Source organism: Poecilia latipinna, unplaced genomic scaffold (genome assembly GCF_001443285.1).
Source record: "Poecilia latipinna isolate Pla-1442-1.1 unplaced genomic scaffold, P_latipinna-1.0 Scaffold107, whole genome shotgun sequence".
Classification (NCBI taxonomy): Eukaryota; Metazoa; Chordata; class Actinopteri; order Cyprinodontiformes; family Poeciliidae; genus Poecilia; species Poecilia latipinna.
Window position 1 is genome coordinate 262080 of NW_015112723.1, and position 17514 is coordinate 279593.

At 36.7% G+C, this 17514-nt stretch overlaps 4 protein-coding genes across 8 annotated transcripts in view; 2 read left to right on the forward strand and 2 right to left on the reverse strand.

Annotated features, from left to right (window-relative positions):
• The window catches only part of sar1ab (secretion associated, Ras related GTPase 1Ab), a 7478-nt gene extending 5403 nt beyond the window's left edge, over positions 1 to 2075 (reverse strand). Inside the window, exons 1-2 of one of the 2 annotated variants that reach the window (XM_015027776.1) lie at positions 1972 to 2075; positions 987 to 1072 (exon numbers count right to left, since the gene is read on the reverse strand). In XM_015027776.1, coding sequence (XP_014883262.1) covers positions 987 to 1044 — 58 coding nt within the window. In that variant the 5' untranslated portion in view covers positions 1045 to 1072; positions 1972 to 2075. The remainder of the gene's footprint in view (positions 1 to 986; positions 1073 to 1971) is intronic. The other variant, XM_015027777.1, reaches the window with a different exon arrangement.
• Positions 2076 to 2281: 206 nt separating this feature from the next.
• ppa1b (inorganic pyrophosphatase 1b) lies at positions 2282 to 6810 on the reverse strand. The gene is made up of 11 exons (XM_015027778.1): positions 6662 to 6810; positions 5721 to 5785; positions 5320 to 5373; positions 4005 to 4124; positions 3820 to 3906; positions 3584 to 3710; positions 3359 to 3486; positions 3055 to 3140; positions 2868 to 2943; positions 2739 to 2778; positions 2282 to 2629 (listed from the first exon to the last, which is right to left on the reverse strand). The coding sequence occupies exons 1-11, from the start codon at positions 6720 to 6722 to the stop codon at positions 2598 to 2600; spliced, it is 876 nt and encodes a 291-aa protein (XP_014883264.1). The 5' UTR covers positions 6723 to 6810; the 3' UTR covers positions 2282 to 2597.
• A 1834-nt stretch (positions 6811 to 8644) lies between these two features.
• Positions 8645 to 12780, forward strand: eif4ebp2 (eukaryotic translation initiation factor 4E binding protein 2). Its single transcript, XM_015027783.1, has 3 exons — positions 8645 to 8976; positions 10521 to 10700; positions 11961 to 12780. The coding sequence occupies exons 1-3, from the start codon at positions 8844 to 8846 to the stop codon at positions 11990 to 11992; spliced, it is 345 nt and encodes a 114-aa protein (XP_014883269.1). The 5' UTR covers positions 8645 to 8843; the 3' UTR covers positions 11993 to 12780.
• A 2034-nt stretch (positions 12781 to 14814) lies between these two features.
• rps24 (ribosomal protein S24) overlaps positions 14815 to 17514 on the forward strand; it is an 8048-nt gene continuing 5348 nt past the window's right edge. For all 4 annotated transcript variants that reach the window (XM_015027780.1, XM_015027781.1, XM_015027782.1 and 1 more), the window contains exons 1-3: positions 14815 to 14912; positions 15711 to 15776; positions 15861 to 16070. In XM_015027780.1, coding sequence (XP_014883266.1) covers positions 14910 to 14912; positions 15711 to 15776; positions 15861 to 16070 — 279 coding nt within the window. In that variant the 5' untranslated portion in view covers positions 14815 to 14909. The remainder of the gene's footprint in view (positions 14913 to 15710; positions 15777 to 15860; positions 16071 to 17514) is intronic.

Below are 17514 nucleotides of genomic sequence, written 5' to 3' on the forward strand. Positions count from 1 at the left end.
TATATTTTTTTGTTGTGTTTTTTGTTTTTTTGTTAAAAAAGGGGAAAAAGGGGGAGGGGGGGGGGGGGGAAACTTTGATTATTGTTAAACTAAATCTTTATTTCATTAAAATTTGGTTGAAGATTCAGGAAAGCAGGAAGGAATGGATTCAGGCGTCCAGAGACACACACTATGTCTTGGGTTGCGGTTACCACTAAATATGTCTTCTATTAATTAGCAGTGGATGCTTTTCAGTGACACAGCTGTTGTTACGCTGTACATGCATACTGTGGTTTTAAACTCAAACTAAAGCAAATGAGAGCAAGAGCTACATAATGTATCAGATCATTTTCCTCATTGCAGTCACTTCTTCCAACACTGCGGTGGCAAAGTGTTGCTTAGATAATGTCTCAGGTGAACCACATCAACTTTGGTGCACTTTCACTGTTCTTCACACGAGATGAATTCTTATAACTAATTTAGTTCTTAGTCATTATTAGTGATAAGTAAGTTATAGTTATTAGTGATGGAGAGCAGAAAACGGAGGTATAAAAATAAGAACATTACGATGATGTGAAAGAAAAAGTATCGTGAGGCAAAATAGTCAATATTGTAATTGCAATATTTAGATCTTAATTTCAGTGTAAAGGGGTTTCTATAGCCGTGCAAACCAAACAAATGTATAAAGAAAGTCCATAATGCCAAATATCATGTAGTCGGTCATAAAAGTGCAAATCAGAGAGAAAAAAACAACAACTAAAAAGCAAGATATAAACATATGAGAATATCAGAGTAGAAGCTGTACGCTCTTGTCTATAGGGCTACTTTAAGCTTTAGTCTCCAAAGTGTGTCACTTTATTTACGATTTAAAAAAAAATCTGCTCAAAAAAGCAACCAAATGTGAAGAACACAGTACTTCTTGGATGCATGCATGTAAACACACTTGAATAGATCAGGATCAAGTAGTTGAAAAGAAACAGAAACAGTATTGCTGTATTATACTATACCTAATAACTGCAGGACACTGCTGAAGCTCTTGTAGATCCAGTCAAATATAAAAGACATCTCTGTTCACAATCTAAAATAAAGATGACTACACATGGAATACAAGATAAGACACACCATTATACTTTCACAAAAGTAACAGTTATTTCTGTGGACTTCCATTTACTTTAGAATTCAAGACCAGAATTTAATGTATTTTAATATATTGCAGTTTAAGAGACCTTGTTGTATTATGGAACCCAGCACTGAGACTTACTGGTAATTGTTATTTCTGGCCCTGGATTACCCCACTGGTATGCATAAGCTCTGACTAATCACTTTCAAAATTTTAAAACGTGAAAGAAAAGCAGCCAAGGGCTTGTTCTCTCCCTCTCTCTCTCTGCAGCACTGATCTTCCTCTGACTATTTTTACGATAAGTTTGGAGAAAGACATTTGATCTGGACAGTGTCCCCTGCTTCTGCCTCATGGACACACCAGCACCTGTCACTCTGGTAACTCAATGTTCTTGTTGAATAGAGACTTTCGGTGTGTGAAGGCTTCCAGAAATTACCCAGCTGTTGATTATTGAAGCTGGGACACCAGTGAGCAACAAAACCTGCACTTTAAACACGCCATTTATGTCCATCCTCCATAGATTAACAGTGAAATATAATTCCTGCCTAGAGCCTAAAATAGTTGCTGCCTTTAAAAATTAGTGCCATAGCTTTTTTTATTATTATTATTTTATTAAAAACACCAGAGCAGAAAGACGTGTAAAACAAAGAATCCCTATAAGACACTACTACGGGTTTTGTTAATTTCTCAATAACTACTGTGTCTATCGGTTTGTAGCATATCAGCTGTCTGTAAATAAACAGTCTAACCGTGGGCAGTGATGCCAAATGGCCGAAATAAACCTATATTTTCTGTCAGGAGAAATAATTAAAAAGAAAAATCTCAACAGGAAATGTGGAAGCTAAACTTCTTCCATTATTATTCAGCCTTACCTTGGTCTAGCGAAGTTGTGAAACCCCGTCGTCCGTTAGATTTGGTCAAGAAAGTGCGCTTCTATACAGCATTTTATGGTCACGGGTGATGACGTCATGATGCATTCAAATACATCTCGTACACTTTCTTTTTTTAAAACGTATTACTCGGTATTTTTAAACTATCAAACTAAAAGCGTTATTTACCAGTTAAAATATGTTAGGAATACAGATGCATCTCACATTAGCATATTAATGAAAAGATTATTTATCTCACTACGTAACCAGAGAAAGTATTAATTAAACAAGACTGATAATTTCGACACACTCAGTAATTTAAGCAGAGAAGCTTTATTAAAGCAGGTCAGCATCATACAGCATTACACATTTTTATGAGGCACATTGCCAGTACATTATCCGACAGCACATCTCCACAGAGATCTTTGCTTAAATTAGGAAAAAAGTTGTTGGTCACGACATGATGAAACCTTTGAGTCAGTGTTTAACCGCTAGCACGCCATCTACAGGAAGACAGAGGTCCTACACCCAACTTCCCAGCATTCCTACTAGAGTCAAATTTAAATTCACCTTTTAGTAAAACTGTCACAGATGATCGTTTTTGTTCGTGAAACTATTCAGCTCCAGGATCACTTCCTCTCATAGTAGAACCATTTGTCGACTGCAAATGTAAAAAAATAAATAAAAAAATCAGTAAACATATCAATAATATTCAACAGGAATTTAAAACAACCTTTCCATTAGAGACAGGGATATTTATAAATCTCTACCTGATGATGGGATAGGCTCTCCTTCTCCACAGGGACACGTCTGAAATCGGAGTGAAATGATAAATTATGAGTCCCTGTGTTGAAACTTCTGCTGTGCTGCGATTTGGAAAGAGGAGAGAGAAATCTTACCTCACCAACAGCGGCTCTGGCCTCGTCTGCTGAGCAGCAGAAGGGACTGTCACCAGATGAGACGCATGTGTTTTTGCTATTCGTGAGACGGTGTTAGAACACAGAGTTGACATTTCAATGAATGTGAATCCATCGCATTCAGCTGCTTGAACTGAAATCAATACAGCAACTAAACTGCAGTGTTTACCAGTTTAGTTCACCAGCTTTAGTCTGCTGGCCAATGAGGGCTTTCCAGAAGTTGTGAGTGCTCTTGATCACTTCAATGGCAAACTCCTAAAACAGAAAAGAGAAATCATCAATGTGGGATGCTAAGCGTCCAGACATACCTCAAGCTACCTTTATATTACAATATTACAGTGGTCAGAAGTTAAATCTGAAGGCTATGTAGGAACTCTTGAACGTGATAAACCCTGATGAACAACTTCTATTTAGTCAGAACACCTTATTTACAGCTGAAATAAAGATAAATGAGGCGTGTTGGCATGAGCAACCTTGTCCTTGAACTCCTCGTTGAAAGCAAAGCGATTCTCTGGTTTCCCATCTGGCACTTTGTACCTCCTGAACCAGTCCACCGTGGCCTCCAGATAACCAGGTTTCAGGCGCTGGACGTCGCTGATGTCTGAACGTCGACAGGGACGGTGCAGCAATCACTATTTAGCTGATTCAGAACAGCAGTTGCATTTAAAAAAAAAAAAAAAAAAGAGGAGAAAGCCTACTGTTGAAGTCCTTGGCTTCAGGGTCCTCTACGTTGATTGCAATCACTTTCCAATCAGTTTCTCCCTCATCAATCATGGCCAAGATACCGAGCACCTTCACCTTGATGACCTCTCCTCGGGTGCACACCTTCATGAGGAAGTTTTCAGGTTGTCCATCATTTATAAAATGTCCCAGGAATATATATACAAACAACAATAATAAAAAAAAAAAACAGACATTAAAGTGAAACATGTACCCTGCTTCCAATTTCACAGACATCGATGGGATCGTTGTCGCCGCAGCAGTCAGTGTCTCCATCCTTATGGGCAGGATCCTCCCATGTCTGAAACACCGTAGCGGAACTTATTACCACTTAATATTTACTGTTACACAGTGATAATATCTAATGCACACAACAAAATATTGGCGGAGCACACCGACCTGAGGGATTGCTCCGTAGTTCCATATGTAGCCTTTGTGAGGAAAAACATTAGCCACGTAGCGCAACTTCCCCTTCTTCACGTCCTGCTTTATTGGATTCAGGATGTCTTTTGTAGCAATCTGGGAAACAGAAAATCAGACAGTTTAAAAAATTAGAGATGTAATTGTCTGTTAAAAAAAATATGTCATTAATGCTGCTAAAAATAAAAGTAGCTCGGCAAGATGTTGCAGCAGTTAGTAATAATTACAGCCAGAATTTCAGGTTCAGCTTCAGCTATCAGATGAATCTGATGAGTATGGAGCCACTGCTGCCACCGACTTTATTTTGTTTTCTTTACCACATAAAATAGTCATGATCCAGCTCTTATTCCTGTCCTCTAGAGCTACACAATAAACTGATTCACCACTGTCATCACACTGTCAGTGTGTGCAATTTGAAAACCAACGGACTGCTTAGATTCAATATTTGGATGTATATTATATTGTAAAGTGTCGTGCATTCACATTTTGTGGATTGGTCAATTTATTTGACCATTTGATGAATTCCCGATGCCTTTAAAGTCCGCAGAGGATGTACGTTCTCTGACTGCCTGAGATGCTGAAGTTCAAGAATAATGTTGCAGTGATTGTTCTCAGTCGCAGTGAGGTTGCCTTACTGCAGTCTCAATTCTTATCACATTGCAACAGACGTCAGAGCGCTGAGCCTTGTTCTAGTGAAAGTTTCTTTTTGTAAAACGAGACGCGTCTTCTCTACCATCTCCACATGACTCTTTAATAAAAGGGATTGCTGCGAGGATAGATATCTCATCATCATTAGTAGATAACAAAATCAGACTTTATGTAATTGGGCATGAATCAGGCAGGACAGCGATTTAGGAGGTGGACCAGGTTGCCTAGTTAGGAGCCTAGAGATAACGTTCCTTGCCACTTGGTGCTGTATAAATAAATTGCTTTCAAACATCAGAAAATCTTTGTATGAGAACAAAGCAGAAGAAAATTGATAGATATCAATTGCTCATATCTGTGCAGCACGTAAATAAGTGCATTTACTTTCCGCAAATTTGCGTTTAGAGTGGCGCAAGAACTTTAGCGTCTTAATAAAAACCTGATAAGATGTTGATAAGAGCTCACTAAATTCTTACAGAAGGTGTTTCTTGTGCACTTTAACCCCGCGACAATAACTTTAGTTTTTTATAACAATAAACGTTTTCTTTATGTAAACTTTGGTGTTTGGTCTCCGTTTCTGTGATACAGAAGAATCTGCACCTGTTACAGTTCGATAAACTAATACATAAGAAAAAAGACAGTCTCTTACCTCCATCTTCGCATTTGTCCATCTGGGTACTTCAACAACCATGTGGAAGATGTTCTAAGAGAGGAAAGAAAACATTCACTTTCGTCAATTACACCATATGCATTAAAAATATAAGCTGAATTAACTGTTTTGTAATATATTACAATTGTTCAGCAGCCATGAGAGATATTGATATAGCCCAGAGAAAGCAAAGAGTAAAGGGTGCAGCTTTCTAAACAGACTATGACCTTGATATTGTGCAGAGTATTATCCAAAGCAGTTGTGTGCTGGGACAGATGAGCCACAGAAATGCATTTACTGCAGCAATATTGCTATAACCGAACTGCTGTCTGGCCTTAAATTGTGCATAAAAGTGTAAATATACACATTTATTTGTCCAAAGGCTGAAACTGCTTCCTTACCTGGCTTTCGTCAGCATATATTGGTATGTCATGGAACGGGGAGATGTACTTTCCTTCCGCATTTTCTGTGAAGTAGTCAAGTTTGAGCGCTAATTAACACAGCAGGTAAGTAAACAAACGAATCTGAAACATTTTATATCAGTATTGTATTCCACACAATAAGGAAATTACACATAAGGTCCCAAACTTTTACTTTCACTTCAACACTGAGGTGTTGAAGTGAACACCTCAGTGTTGTGTGGATTACATAAAAAGTACCAACTGCTTACTGTCAATGTGTTACACTTTGCTAATATTAGGCTCCATTTTATCATTGGAATAACTGGAGTCAACATTTATTATCTTTATGACTTCTTCTTCTTTTTTTTTTCTTCTTTTTTTTTTAACATATCTTATACCATAAGTTCTTTAAGTTTGGGCACAAAATTGGCATTTAACCGTTCGTCTACCAGAAAATATAAAGAGCTGCTTGTCTCAATGCAGCATTTATCAATGCCCTTTTTATATACAGAGAGAACGTTGCTCCGCCCCTTTAGGTTTCTATGTGACGTGTTAAAACGCATTGGGAGGTTTCCCGAAACAACAAAATTCAATTTGCGGTATTTTTTATTTTTATTTTTTGCATTACAATGTCTGAGAAATATGTATAAAACGGAAAGCATGATCGCTGAATTGTATTGACTTTGTAAATAAAAATAAAAAAACAACAACAAAAACAAATAGATCTGAAAAGTGAAAGCTGAATGACTCAAAAGTCGCCCTGCAGCAAATAAAAAAAATAGAATCCCTATATTTCCGTAGTTTCTCCTAGGCTAAATCCTACAAGAATAAATCAATTACTGACACGTGGGATATTGCGGCTGGCCTGTGGTGTCAACAGAGAGTCCTCAAAGTGGCAAACAAAGATAAAACTCTGCTATTTTTACTCATTGTTTACTTACTGAAGAACAAGCGGTAGTTGGGGGAGTTCGCGTTTCCCCTCTCTTCGACTGTGAAGCTCATGTTGAAGTGCGGGTTTCTGGAGCTCACTGCTTAGGGATGGAGGACGGCGCCGGAAGAACACGGTCGCCCCCGGTTTGTAGCAACTGAGGCCATTGCGCATGCGTCAGGAGTTTTCGTTGATGGTGCCTTCAGGAGCTGTTGGAAATGCTTGATGACGAGGATTACGAAAGTTTTGCTTCGAACATGTTGAAATAATTTTGACAACATAAACGCAATGCAGCAAAAAAAATTCTAATAATATTTATACTAACGATAATATTAGTAAGAAGAAGTATAAATAAATATGCACATTTGTTTGAAGATCATTTTGGAGAACCTTATATGTATTTAATAGATGCGTTTATATATAGAAGTGTAACATATCTGTGCATAGGTTGGGTCTGTGAAGTAGTGTTTCTTGTATATTACAAACCCATATTTGCTGTAAATTCTAAAATATTTGTGAGAGGAATAAGCTTATATGCTATACATAATGGGACGTGACTGTACAGATGGGATGAGATTAAAGTCAGAATGGCTCAATTCCTATGAAATTTTAACTAAACAGAAATACTGCTAGTAAATTATAAAATTCAGCATAATAGATTATGGAGTAAAATTTTATAAAAGAAAAACTAATAAATATAGCTTCTTTTTTTCAATAACTACCATTTTCAAAAATTGTGGCCTATTAAAATATTTTCTGATTTTGTTTCTCTACCCCAATTGTATGTTTGATTATGATGTTTCTTTATTTTTTCTATTTTCAGAAAAAATATTTCTAAAAATAGAAGCAGGGTCTTGTAAGATTTAACTTGGCACATGCGTCATGTTAGTGTAATGAACATCTTCAGATTTCATAGAAAACTGACTCATATTTTTGGTCATAGGCCAGTCGCATTCAAAAGGTTTCCTGGGAATATGTGTCATCTACAGAAGAAAAAAATTCTGCTATAGATGACACATATTCCCAGGAAACCTTTTGAATATGTTTCCTGGGAAACAAGGAAACCTGGGAATATGGCTGGTAGGACGAACCCTAGATCTAGAGACTGATATTCATTAGGGTTCTTAAACTGTGATACATGTACAACTTGTCGTTTCCAGTATCTGCCAAGCTAGAAACCGTAATAAATTCAACTGCACAGATTACAAAATTAGATGTGTTACTTTGATTTTTGGTGCATTTGCCTTCAAGTTGTATGACTTAGGTCAAACATTTTGGATATCCTTTCCTTCTTGCAATGTCCTGGGGGAATTCTGATATCATTCTGTCTTTAAGCTACAATTTATCAATATATATATCAGCAGAAGTGAACATACTACCCAAAACTTGTATTCAAATAAGAGTAAATAAGTTAAATTGTAAGCCTCAGCAGATAGAAAGAAATATAAGAATAAAAAAAGGCTTGTGACCACACAAGAAGTTTTACTTTAAGATAAACTATAGATTTGTTTGTGTCTCGTGCAATTTAAGAGAAACGTGTTTGTTCTTAATTCAGTGAAGCTACTTGCAGAGGGAGTACTTGCATTCAAATGGGAGGAATAATACTTCATTATGATATTACTCAAGTAAAAGTAAAAAAGTACTGTAGCAAGACCAGTCTTTTCTCCAAAAAGATGATTGAGTAAATACAATTAAGCAAATGTACTTAGTCACTGCCCATCTCTTTATGTAACCCATAAGTTGCATTAAAATTTAATTTTAAAAAAACCCTTTTGTAATTTACAAATCTGAAAAATGCTATTTTACTTTTTGAACTGAAGTACTGAAATAAACAAACAAAAAAACTTCTATTTAATGTTTTATTTGGTAAGGTACATCAGTGTGATATTTTTGTTGTTGACAAATGCCATGAACACAAATGTTTCTTTAACCATAACCAGACAATCATTTCAGATTTTCATAAACAGATGGTGACGTAGCGCTCACAACGTCATATCCCCCCTCAGCTCGTCGTGCTTCCTGCCTTGCTGAGGGAGGGGACGGTGCTGACGGCTGGTAGGACGAACGGAGAGCCGAGAAAGCTTTCGGGAAGCTGTAAAAAAGTGGGGAACGGCCGGGGTTTCCACCGTCCGTCGGGAGATAAGCACCACAGTTTTCTGTAGCTGCTGGATTTGTCACCGAACAGGCGCCGAAAAATGTCGACCAGTCGTCAGCTTAGCGAGAGCAGGGCCATCCCGACCAGGACGGTGTTGATCAACGACACAACGCAGCTACCTCATGACTACTGTACCACCCCTGGAGGCACTTTATTTTCCACCACTCCTGGAGGTGAGAAGACCTGCTTTGCTCTGTAGTTTAATCAAATGTGTCTGTTTTTGTCTTACTTAACTGGTAATATTTTCTATCTGCGTGGCCTAGCCTGAGTTGTCATCCTGACCAAAACAAAAACAAAGATTAGACCCACCCATCGGGCCCCTAGCTGCTTCCTGATTGGCTTTTTAACATCACAGAGATTCTCATGGTTGCGTTACCTGACATTGGACTTGCACAGGTCTAAACTAGTTGTGTTGGCAATATAGACTGAACGTTTCATCACGATATTTTTGTTGTACTATTGTGATAACGATAAGTGTGACGATAAAAACGATAATTATTGTTTTTTTTTTATGTGACTCTATGACTGTGACTGGGTGTCATATAGCCTCACAAACACAAATACTGCTCTTGGAAAAACATTCAATGCGCTACTTTAGGACATCAGTCATATAAAGACGTGTGATTTGCATCACTAAGCTACACACAGTAATCATATTTTATAATTGTTGATATTTATTGATGATTTCATTGATCAAAGTGAAGAAAATATTAAAACTAACAATTTCGACAATACAGACAGCTTTGGGTTTAAAAAAAAAAAAACTCGGAATTTCTCATAACAATGATAAATCGATTCTTATCATGACAGGAAGTTTATCACGATAAATGATAAACAGTACGATAAATGACCACCCCCTAGTCTAACTATAGAATCTAACAAGTGATTCTGTTAAATTACTGGAATATAGGTGGATCACATTGATGGAGCAGAGCCAGATGGATGACTTATTACAAGGCTGATTGCAAAATGTGGGCTCTGAATTTAGTGAAGATATTGTCACATATTGTATTGCTGCATAACTGGTTTCTGGTATGACTTCACCTACTTCTGTGCAAAGACAGGGGGAGGGGGGAATCTTTATATATGTACATTTTAAAAAAGCTAAGTAGAGTTATTGTGTACTATTATCTCTACAGCCTACATCAAACTAAACAATGTAGTGTTTTTTTCCCCCTTTTTACTTTTTTAAAAACTAAACACAGCTATAGTGAAATGGCTGTACTTCACAATGTCTGGAGTGTGTGTCTATTAATATTTAAAAATAACTTGTTTCTTGTTGATGCTTATACAATTAAACACTTATACCAAACACAATGTATTGGAACACTTCTTACCACATGATACAGAGGTTACCGCCATCAAAATGAGAAAACTATTAAAATATTTACATTGGTATATTTCTAATTTCAGCTCTTACCTCTTCATTTTCAAGGGTGCATCTGAAAAATCTTCTCTTGTGAAAGAGAATGGTGTAGAAAGGCCACCATTTCTTGCCACTTCATTTAGGAAGTGGTTAGTGGAGGGCAAGTTGTGACTTGTATACTCACAACAATTATGCAGGTAGCACATATTATTTTATACAAGGAAGCAAATTACTTTATGCGTTGTTGTTTCAAAGTACCACACGAATAATCTCCAAGCATATTGAGGACTAGCTAAAATGTAAATATACTTTGTAAGATTAGTAAAATAATCTCCTTTTGTCTCATTGAAGGAACCCGGATCATTTACGACCGCAAGTTTCTGCTGGACAGGCGCAATTCTCCCATCGCTCAGACTCCTCCTGCACATCTGCCTGTCATCCCTGGAGTGACCAGCCAACATGTCCTGAGTGAGAACCAGAAGAACGAAGCCAACAACCACATCAACAACCGTGATGGCAAACCCACTACAGGTCAGAGTTACAGAAAAAGATTGTGCTTGCTTTCAGTGCGTGCTATTTATTCATGAAAGTGATGGAAACTAGGTAGAAAAGGAGAGCCAGAGTGCCACAAAACCACAACTTGCATTAGAGCAGTGTTTACGTGGACAGACCAAGGTCAGAAACCTGCAGCTTTTTAAGTGACGTTTGCGCCTTTGGACACATGACTGCAGGAAAAAGAACTGGCAAGAATTGAAAATACTTCAGAAAACAATTGGTAACGCCCGGTATGAGGTGGAGATCATTAATAAGGATCCAAAAGACAGTTGCAACTATTCAGGCCAAACCTCATGTAACAGATTACGTCGATATAGAAACCAGCTGAGCAGCATAGCTGTTTTTGTCATGTACAACAGTAAGGCATTGTTCTGTCAAAGCTATGGACGAACCTTTAAATTGTATATGTAATTGTCACACAGAGAGTTAAAATAGGTGACTTTATAAAACCAAAAATACTTCTTGGATAATTTATGAAGAGATTTCTAAGTTATAACTATACAATCTATTAAAGTTAGTTGTTAAGAGGTTTTGTATCCGTAAAAGTTGCATTTTGTTCTTGGCCAGACAGATAAAATTTCAACTCATCTGTCCAAAGAACGTTGTTCCAGATGTCTTGGTTTCTATCTTTGTTCTCTCTGGAAAAAGTTTGCTCGTGCCATGTATTTTTTCTTTTTTTTTTTTTTTGAGAGTTAAAACATCCTCCTTCTATATTAACAGGAACGAGAGGCTTCTGTAGATCCTGTAAATATATTTTAGAGTTATTCTCCCAAAACCTCGTGGGAGGACATGCTATTGCCAGAAAGAACACATTTTACCTTTTGGGCCACAAAAATTACCAGTTCTCAAACCGGTCAGTTTGACCCAGAAAACCAGGGCCTCTGCTAGGAAGCAGAAGATGAAGAGGGATTTTATTTCTTAGCGTCACAGAGAGTCAAAGGATCCATGTACATCAACAAAAGGCTGAGTTGATGAACGAAGCGTTCCAGAAATGCTTCATGTGACGTCCAGCAGGCGTCACACGTTGGCTGTTTAGCTGTGGAAAAACCAAAACAATCGTCTTTAAAACCGAGTCTTGTACCAGCTAAAGTATTTGCTGATGTCAAGAAGTAGAAACATTTCAGTTGAAAATCTCTAAATGATCACTGTTTGCTGTTTTTGTTTTATTAGTTTATTAAAAGTGTTTTTTTTTTTGGTTTTTTTAACAAATTGCTCTGGTTTTCCTTTGTCTTTAAGGTGACGACGCCCAGTTTGAAATGGACATCTAACCGCCTGGGGCCACACCAGCATAAGGAAATGACCTGGCACTGTGTGTGCCAGTGGCTTGGCTTATAGAAACCAATGTTGTGAGCCCTCATGGCAGCCATCTTTGTTAGCTCTTTGTCTCACTGCTGGATGTAATGTTTGTAAACCCCAGGGCGATTCGGTATACTTTATATGCACATACAGAGCGGCCAAGTCCGAAAACTAGGGTTATCTGAGTAACAATGGATCGCAGTACAAATTTCAAACATTTTCATTAAAAGGGACCTGAATATTTTGCACCCCAAAAATTAGTCAGTTTTTGTGCTCATTTTACAGCTTTCTGAGAGTCCAAACTGGAAATATAAACATTATTCCAAATTAATTTGAGAAAGAAGTAGTACTTTTTTTTTTTTTTTACTTTGGAATTAAAAAAACTTTGATATTCTTCCGTCTTTGTTTTTAAAGACCTCTGGTTTTCTGTTTGTTGTTGTTGTTTTTTTTTTTAAACTACTCCAATAACTCCAGGATCCATAACCACTTGGACCACTTTGATTCCAGTAATGGTACCTGATGAAATGCTGTATAATTCTTGTTTTTCTATTAGGAAAGGACCTAACACCATTCCAAGCATTTAATCCCAAATTTCCCAACATTTTGCTGCAATATTTCATTTGTAAGACTCCAGGAAAAAAATGCTTAAAAACAAATTTAGGGCAAAATTGAGCAGATATAAATCATCGGATAATTGAATATCAAATGAAGCACAGATGTAAGCGACTTAAAATATTTCTTGAAATTAATTTCAGCAAAGTACAACAATATCAAGTAACTTAAGTCGGCAAAGATGAACCCCACCCTTTTCTCATATTTGTTATAACAGCTAATAAGCCTAAGGAGGAGGCGGTGTATGGACGAACATGACCGGTGTTTTTAAATATCCAGACGTCGGGGTGGTTAATATCCCTATATACATTTTTGCATGGGATACAACAAAATCCATTTTAAAACTTGAATAAATTTAAATGTTTTTTAAACATTTATTATATTTGAATACAATTTTAGTATTAAGGCTTTGCCAGGGCGTTCGCTCTGTCCAGGCCTTTTAGATTTCATGTCAAGGAAACGGATAACCGTGTGTGCATTGGGCTTGATAGATGCTCTCCATAAACTGATCTGACATTAATATTCTTATTTCCATGCATCCTGCCTGCACATGCCTTATTTAACATGAAATGCAGTGACTAGTTTCCTTGCCATTTATTTGTATTTTCTGACAGATGTTTATTTTTTCACAGTAGCGTTAAAACAGGTTATATTTTGCTTGGTCAGTGAGTAAAAGGTATTTTTATTTTCTTGATGATTTTCTTACTCGGATTGGTATAAGGTTTGGAAGCGTGATCGCGCATGTGAGACTGACGTTTTACGTGACAACATGGTAAAAGTGCCACTCACTCATTTTAATCTAGTGTTTAGTTCATTTGTTTTACTCCAAAGTTCTCTCTGCTACTTGGCAAACAAGTAATCATGTTTTCCATTCAGTTTTCTTTCTCCGTTTGACAGGAGCCACTGACTGATGTTTGTCGAATATTATTTTTCATTTCTTTTAGCTTTGTAATTACATTTGGCAAAGTCTGGTGAAAAGTTCATCCACGAGTTGCTTAAAATTATGTTTGCATCGCACCTTATGGCCGACAAGTCTTTATATTAAGGTATCGTAATCCAGGTGGCAGATTTATTTCCAATCCATTTGATTTGATGAGGGTTAAACAATATGCTTCGAAAGAGATTGGACACAAACTTACTGTAACCTTCTGTTTGGATTTAAAATAACTTTTATTTCAAATGAAACTCCAATGCCAGTGGACACTGTTGCTGCAAGATCAATAAAATTCTGTAAGAGATTTTGTATCCTTGTCTTTTTTTTTTATTTTATTCAACTTAATTGCAAAGGTGGCAGATTTTGCAACACTGACCATGATGATCTATCATGAATACAGTTTATTACCATCAGGTTGAAAAATGTAGGGCTTAATAGGGGTAAGCTGATAAATGCTGTTGTGCACTACTCATTTCTGAAACTGACGACTACCCAGAGTTATGCTATCTGCTGCTAATCTTACAGTGTAATTTCTTCAGTTTGGCTCTGTTTGTGTAGCTGTAATGAACAGTTCTGTATTGCAGAACAAATTTTAGCTTTCAACTGACAGTAAAGAAGTATTCAAATTTCAGAGCGGATGGCCTTAGTTACTACATTGCTTTGACTTTGGTATGACCAGCCTCCTGTCTCATTTCTTCCCACTGATTTTGACATTCATTTATTATTCATGATATTGTGAAGTGAATTTTTTACTTGCACCTTAGTTAAATATATTTGCAGGTTCTAGTAACTGACATAAGAGGCATTATTAAATTAATAATTTAAATGAAACTAAAGGTTTATACTCAGTGTTTTAATCAAGCTGAAGTGGATTCAAACAATGAGAATAATCTAGTTTACCCAAGGTAATCTAATAAACTTTTTTTAAATTTCTAAATGATCACTGCTTGCTGTTTTTTGTTTATTAGTTGAGTGCTTTATTAAAAGTGTTCCTTAAAGTCTTTTAAAAACCTTTTAAAATAAAGCAATGATTTAAGTTCAGATTTTTTTTAACCTTACTTGAAATTTTAGAATAATGGGTATTATAAAAAGTATACAATTTATCTTCCCATTTAACTTATTTGCCCACTAAGTAAGGTCATGGAGGAATCACGGACAATTCAACTTAGTACGAAAATGCTTAACTAATATTTAGGCTAGGTATGTACAGAAGATATGTTTATAATGCGTGTTTTACATCAGGCACTACCACTACACTCCCTTGTCATTTTGTGCAGGCAATAATCCGGGCTGCCGCTGGTCCTTCTTCCTCTTTTACGTCCCTGAGCGAGGCCGGCGTCAAAATGGTGAGTGTCGGGGAAAAAATACAACTAAAATCCGTTCAATATCGAGGCCATCCGTGCACCAACACACTCGTACCACATATTAACTGATACGTTGTTTTTCCTTTTTTTAATCCTGGCAATATTAATCAACAATAACAAATTTTGACTAAGTTATACAGTACATTTCACAATTTAGCCTGATACCTGTCCGACTGATACACACGCCCGTCTTCACTGCTTTAAATGAGTTTCAATAATTTACTTTTCTTTGTTCGCATTTATGATTAGAAATAGTCAACTAACGTTTTCGTGATTTGTGCCGTTTTCAACTGGTAAAACACAAATCTGCTAGCCTAATGTCGATAACATTAGCATGCACTCCCTAAATATGCTAATAACGCGGCCCATGTGTGAGTAGACAGTAAAATGCACACAGCTGCCACAATCGGGGACTAGAAACAGAAAAAATCAAGCAAATTTAGGTTAAAACGAATTCAGATATTTGCCTTAGAAACGGAGATAATCAGATATAAATGTCTCTTTATGACGTTTCAACTAATGCCTGGAGGAGTTGCATGCTTAGCAATATATCCCATAGATATGAACAGTTTCAGTTAGCTTGTTTGAAATTGCAGTCTGTTTACCTGAAAGGTAAGGTAGGTTTTCACATGCATATAACATATTACCACTACAGGTACTTGAGTTATTATGAACACTTTCCTCAGAAACTTGCATCAAAATACGTGAGCTGTCCCTCAACAGTAAACCTTTCAGCCAACACCTGCATCTTGTGTAGTTAATCTTTGTCCTCATTTTCAGAACGACACAGTAACAGTCAGGACCCGCAAGTTTATGACTAACCGACTGCTTCAGAGGAAGCAGATGGTAAGTTTTCACATGTTCTGCCACCATCTTTGTAGTTTGTCTGTCAAACAAAGATGTTTACAAAGTGCTCTAACGTCTTTATAGGTTGTTGATGTCCTCCATCCTGGCAAGGCCACGGTCCCAAAGACTGAAATCAGGGACAAGCTTGCCAAGATGTACAAGACCACCCCCGATGTTGTATTTGTCTTTGGCTTCAGGACTCAGTTTGGCGGTGGCAAGACAACAGGCTTTGCTATGGTCTACGACTCTTTAGACTATGCCAAGAAGAATGAACCCAAACACAGACTTGCCAGGGTGAGTGTGGAACTTTTTTTTTTGTTCTGTACAATTGAGGAAACTGAAAAATAAAACTACTTTTTGGTGTTCATTTTTCCCAACTTTTAAAAAAAAGGTTTTTGATGCCCCCCCCCCCCCTGTTTATTATTCAGCAGAATAATAATGCAATTCTGTGCATGCATGCAGTTTCATAGAAAGTTGTTTGTACGTAGCAATAAAGTGACTTTCTGGTGGGGTCTCCTTCATGCTGTATATGCTTGAAGGAGTAGTTGTTGTTTTTTTTAAACACACCCTTAGCATGTCACAGTCTACAACAAATATATTGTCACTTGTACGCCAAAATATCTTGATTTAGAAACTAATTTTGAAGTTGGCTTTAAGTGTATAATTTCTGATACATTCATTCTTAAGGTTGTACTTTAGTAACTAATCAAGCTATGTGGAGTATTCTTTGTTGTGAGCACATTTTGCAGACCTTCAACTTGGATTGTAGGGTGTTGGTGATGCACTGCTGCTTCACAGTCCTATGTGCCTGTGCTAGGATTGTATCCTGCAATCAGTACTGCATTGAAGCAGTTTGAATCTTGTCCCGAAAGCCACTCTGGTTTTTATACTTCTGATCCATCTTGGGGAAGTAGTCACAAATTTAACTCTGGTTTGATCTGTAATCTGTAAGACCGTTTCGGAATCAGTGAGATGTGATTTAAAGCAAAAAGCAGCTCAGTCTGAGCAGAGAGGGGCCCGTTGATGGCCAAACCTTCAACACACAATCATGTAATTCTGTATTAATATATATATCTTTTTACAACATTCTGAAATGATTATACTTTATATTTTAGACACCGTAAAACTAATGACATCTGCGTTCTTTGTCTAGCGTCAGTTTTTATGAATCCACAGCCACCAGCCAGATTTTTTTTCCTTTTCTGCTGTTTTGATGATTTTGACATTTTAAAAATTCATGATCAGGGTTTTCTAATATTTAAAAAAATTTTTTTGGCCCATAAAAAAAAAAAAAAAAAAAAAGTTAAAACAATGTCCTATCGTTAGTCTTGGTCACATATTCAGTTTCTTTCAGTTTTAAAGTCACCAAGCTGTATATTCTTTAGTGTTTAGGTCGTGCTAAATGTTCCTTTTTATGGAAATATCACAGCTGCTTCTCATGTTCGCCTTTGCCTATTTCATACATTTTCAGGTTTTTGATCGTTTAGTTTCCAATTGTATATCAAATCTTTGTCGCTAGGGAGACGTTTCATTCATTGGCTTGCAATGATAAGCAGTAATTTGAAGTAATTATATATGACCCTCAAATCACATATATTAGTAGGAGTTATTTATTTTGATCATAATTTTATATTTTATCCATCGACAGGGATCAGATGCACAATAAATGGGAATCAAATATGATAAAAACATTTCATATACAACAAAGTTTAGACTTAGAGATTTGAGATTTTTAACA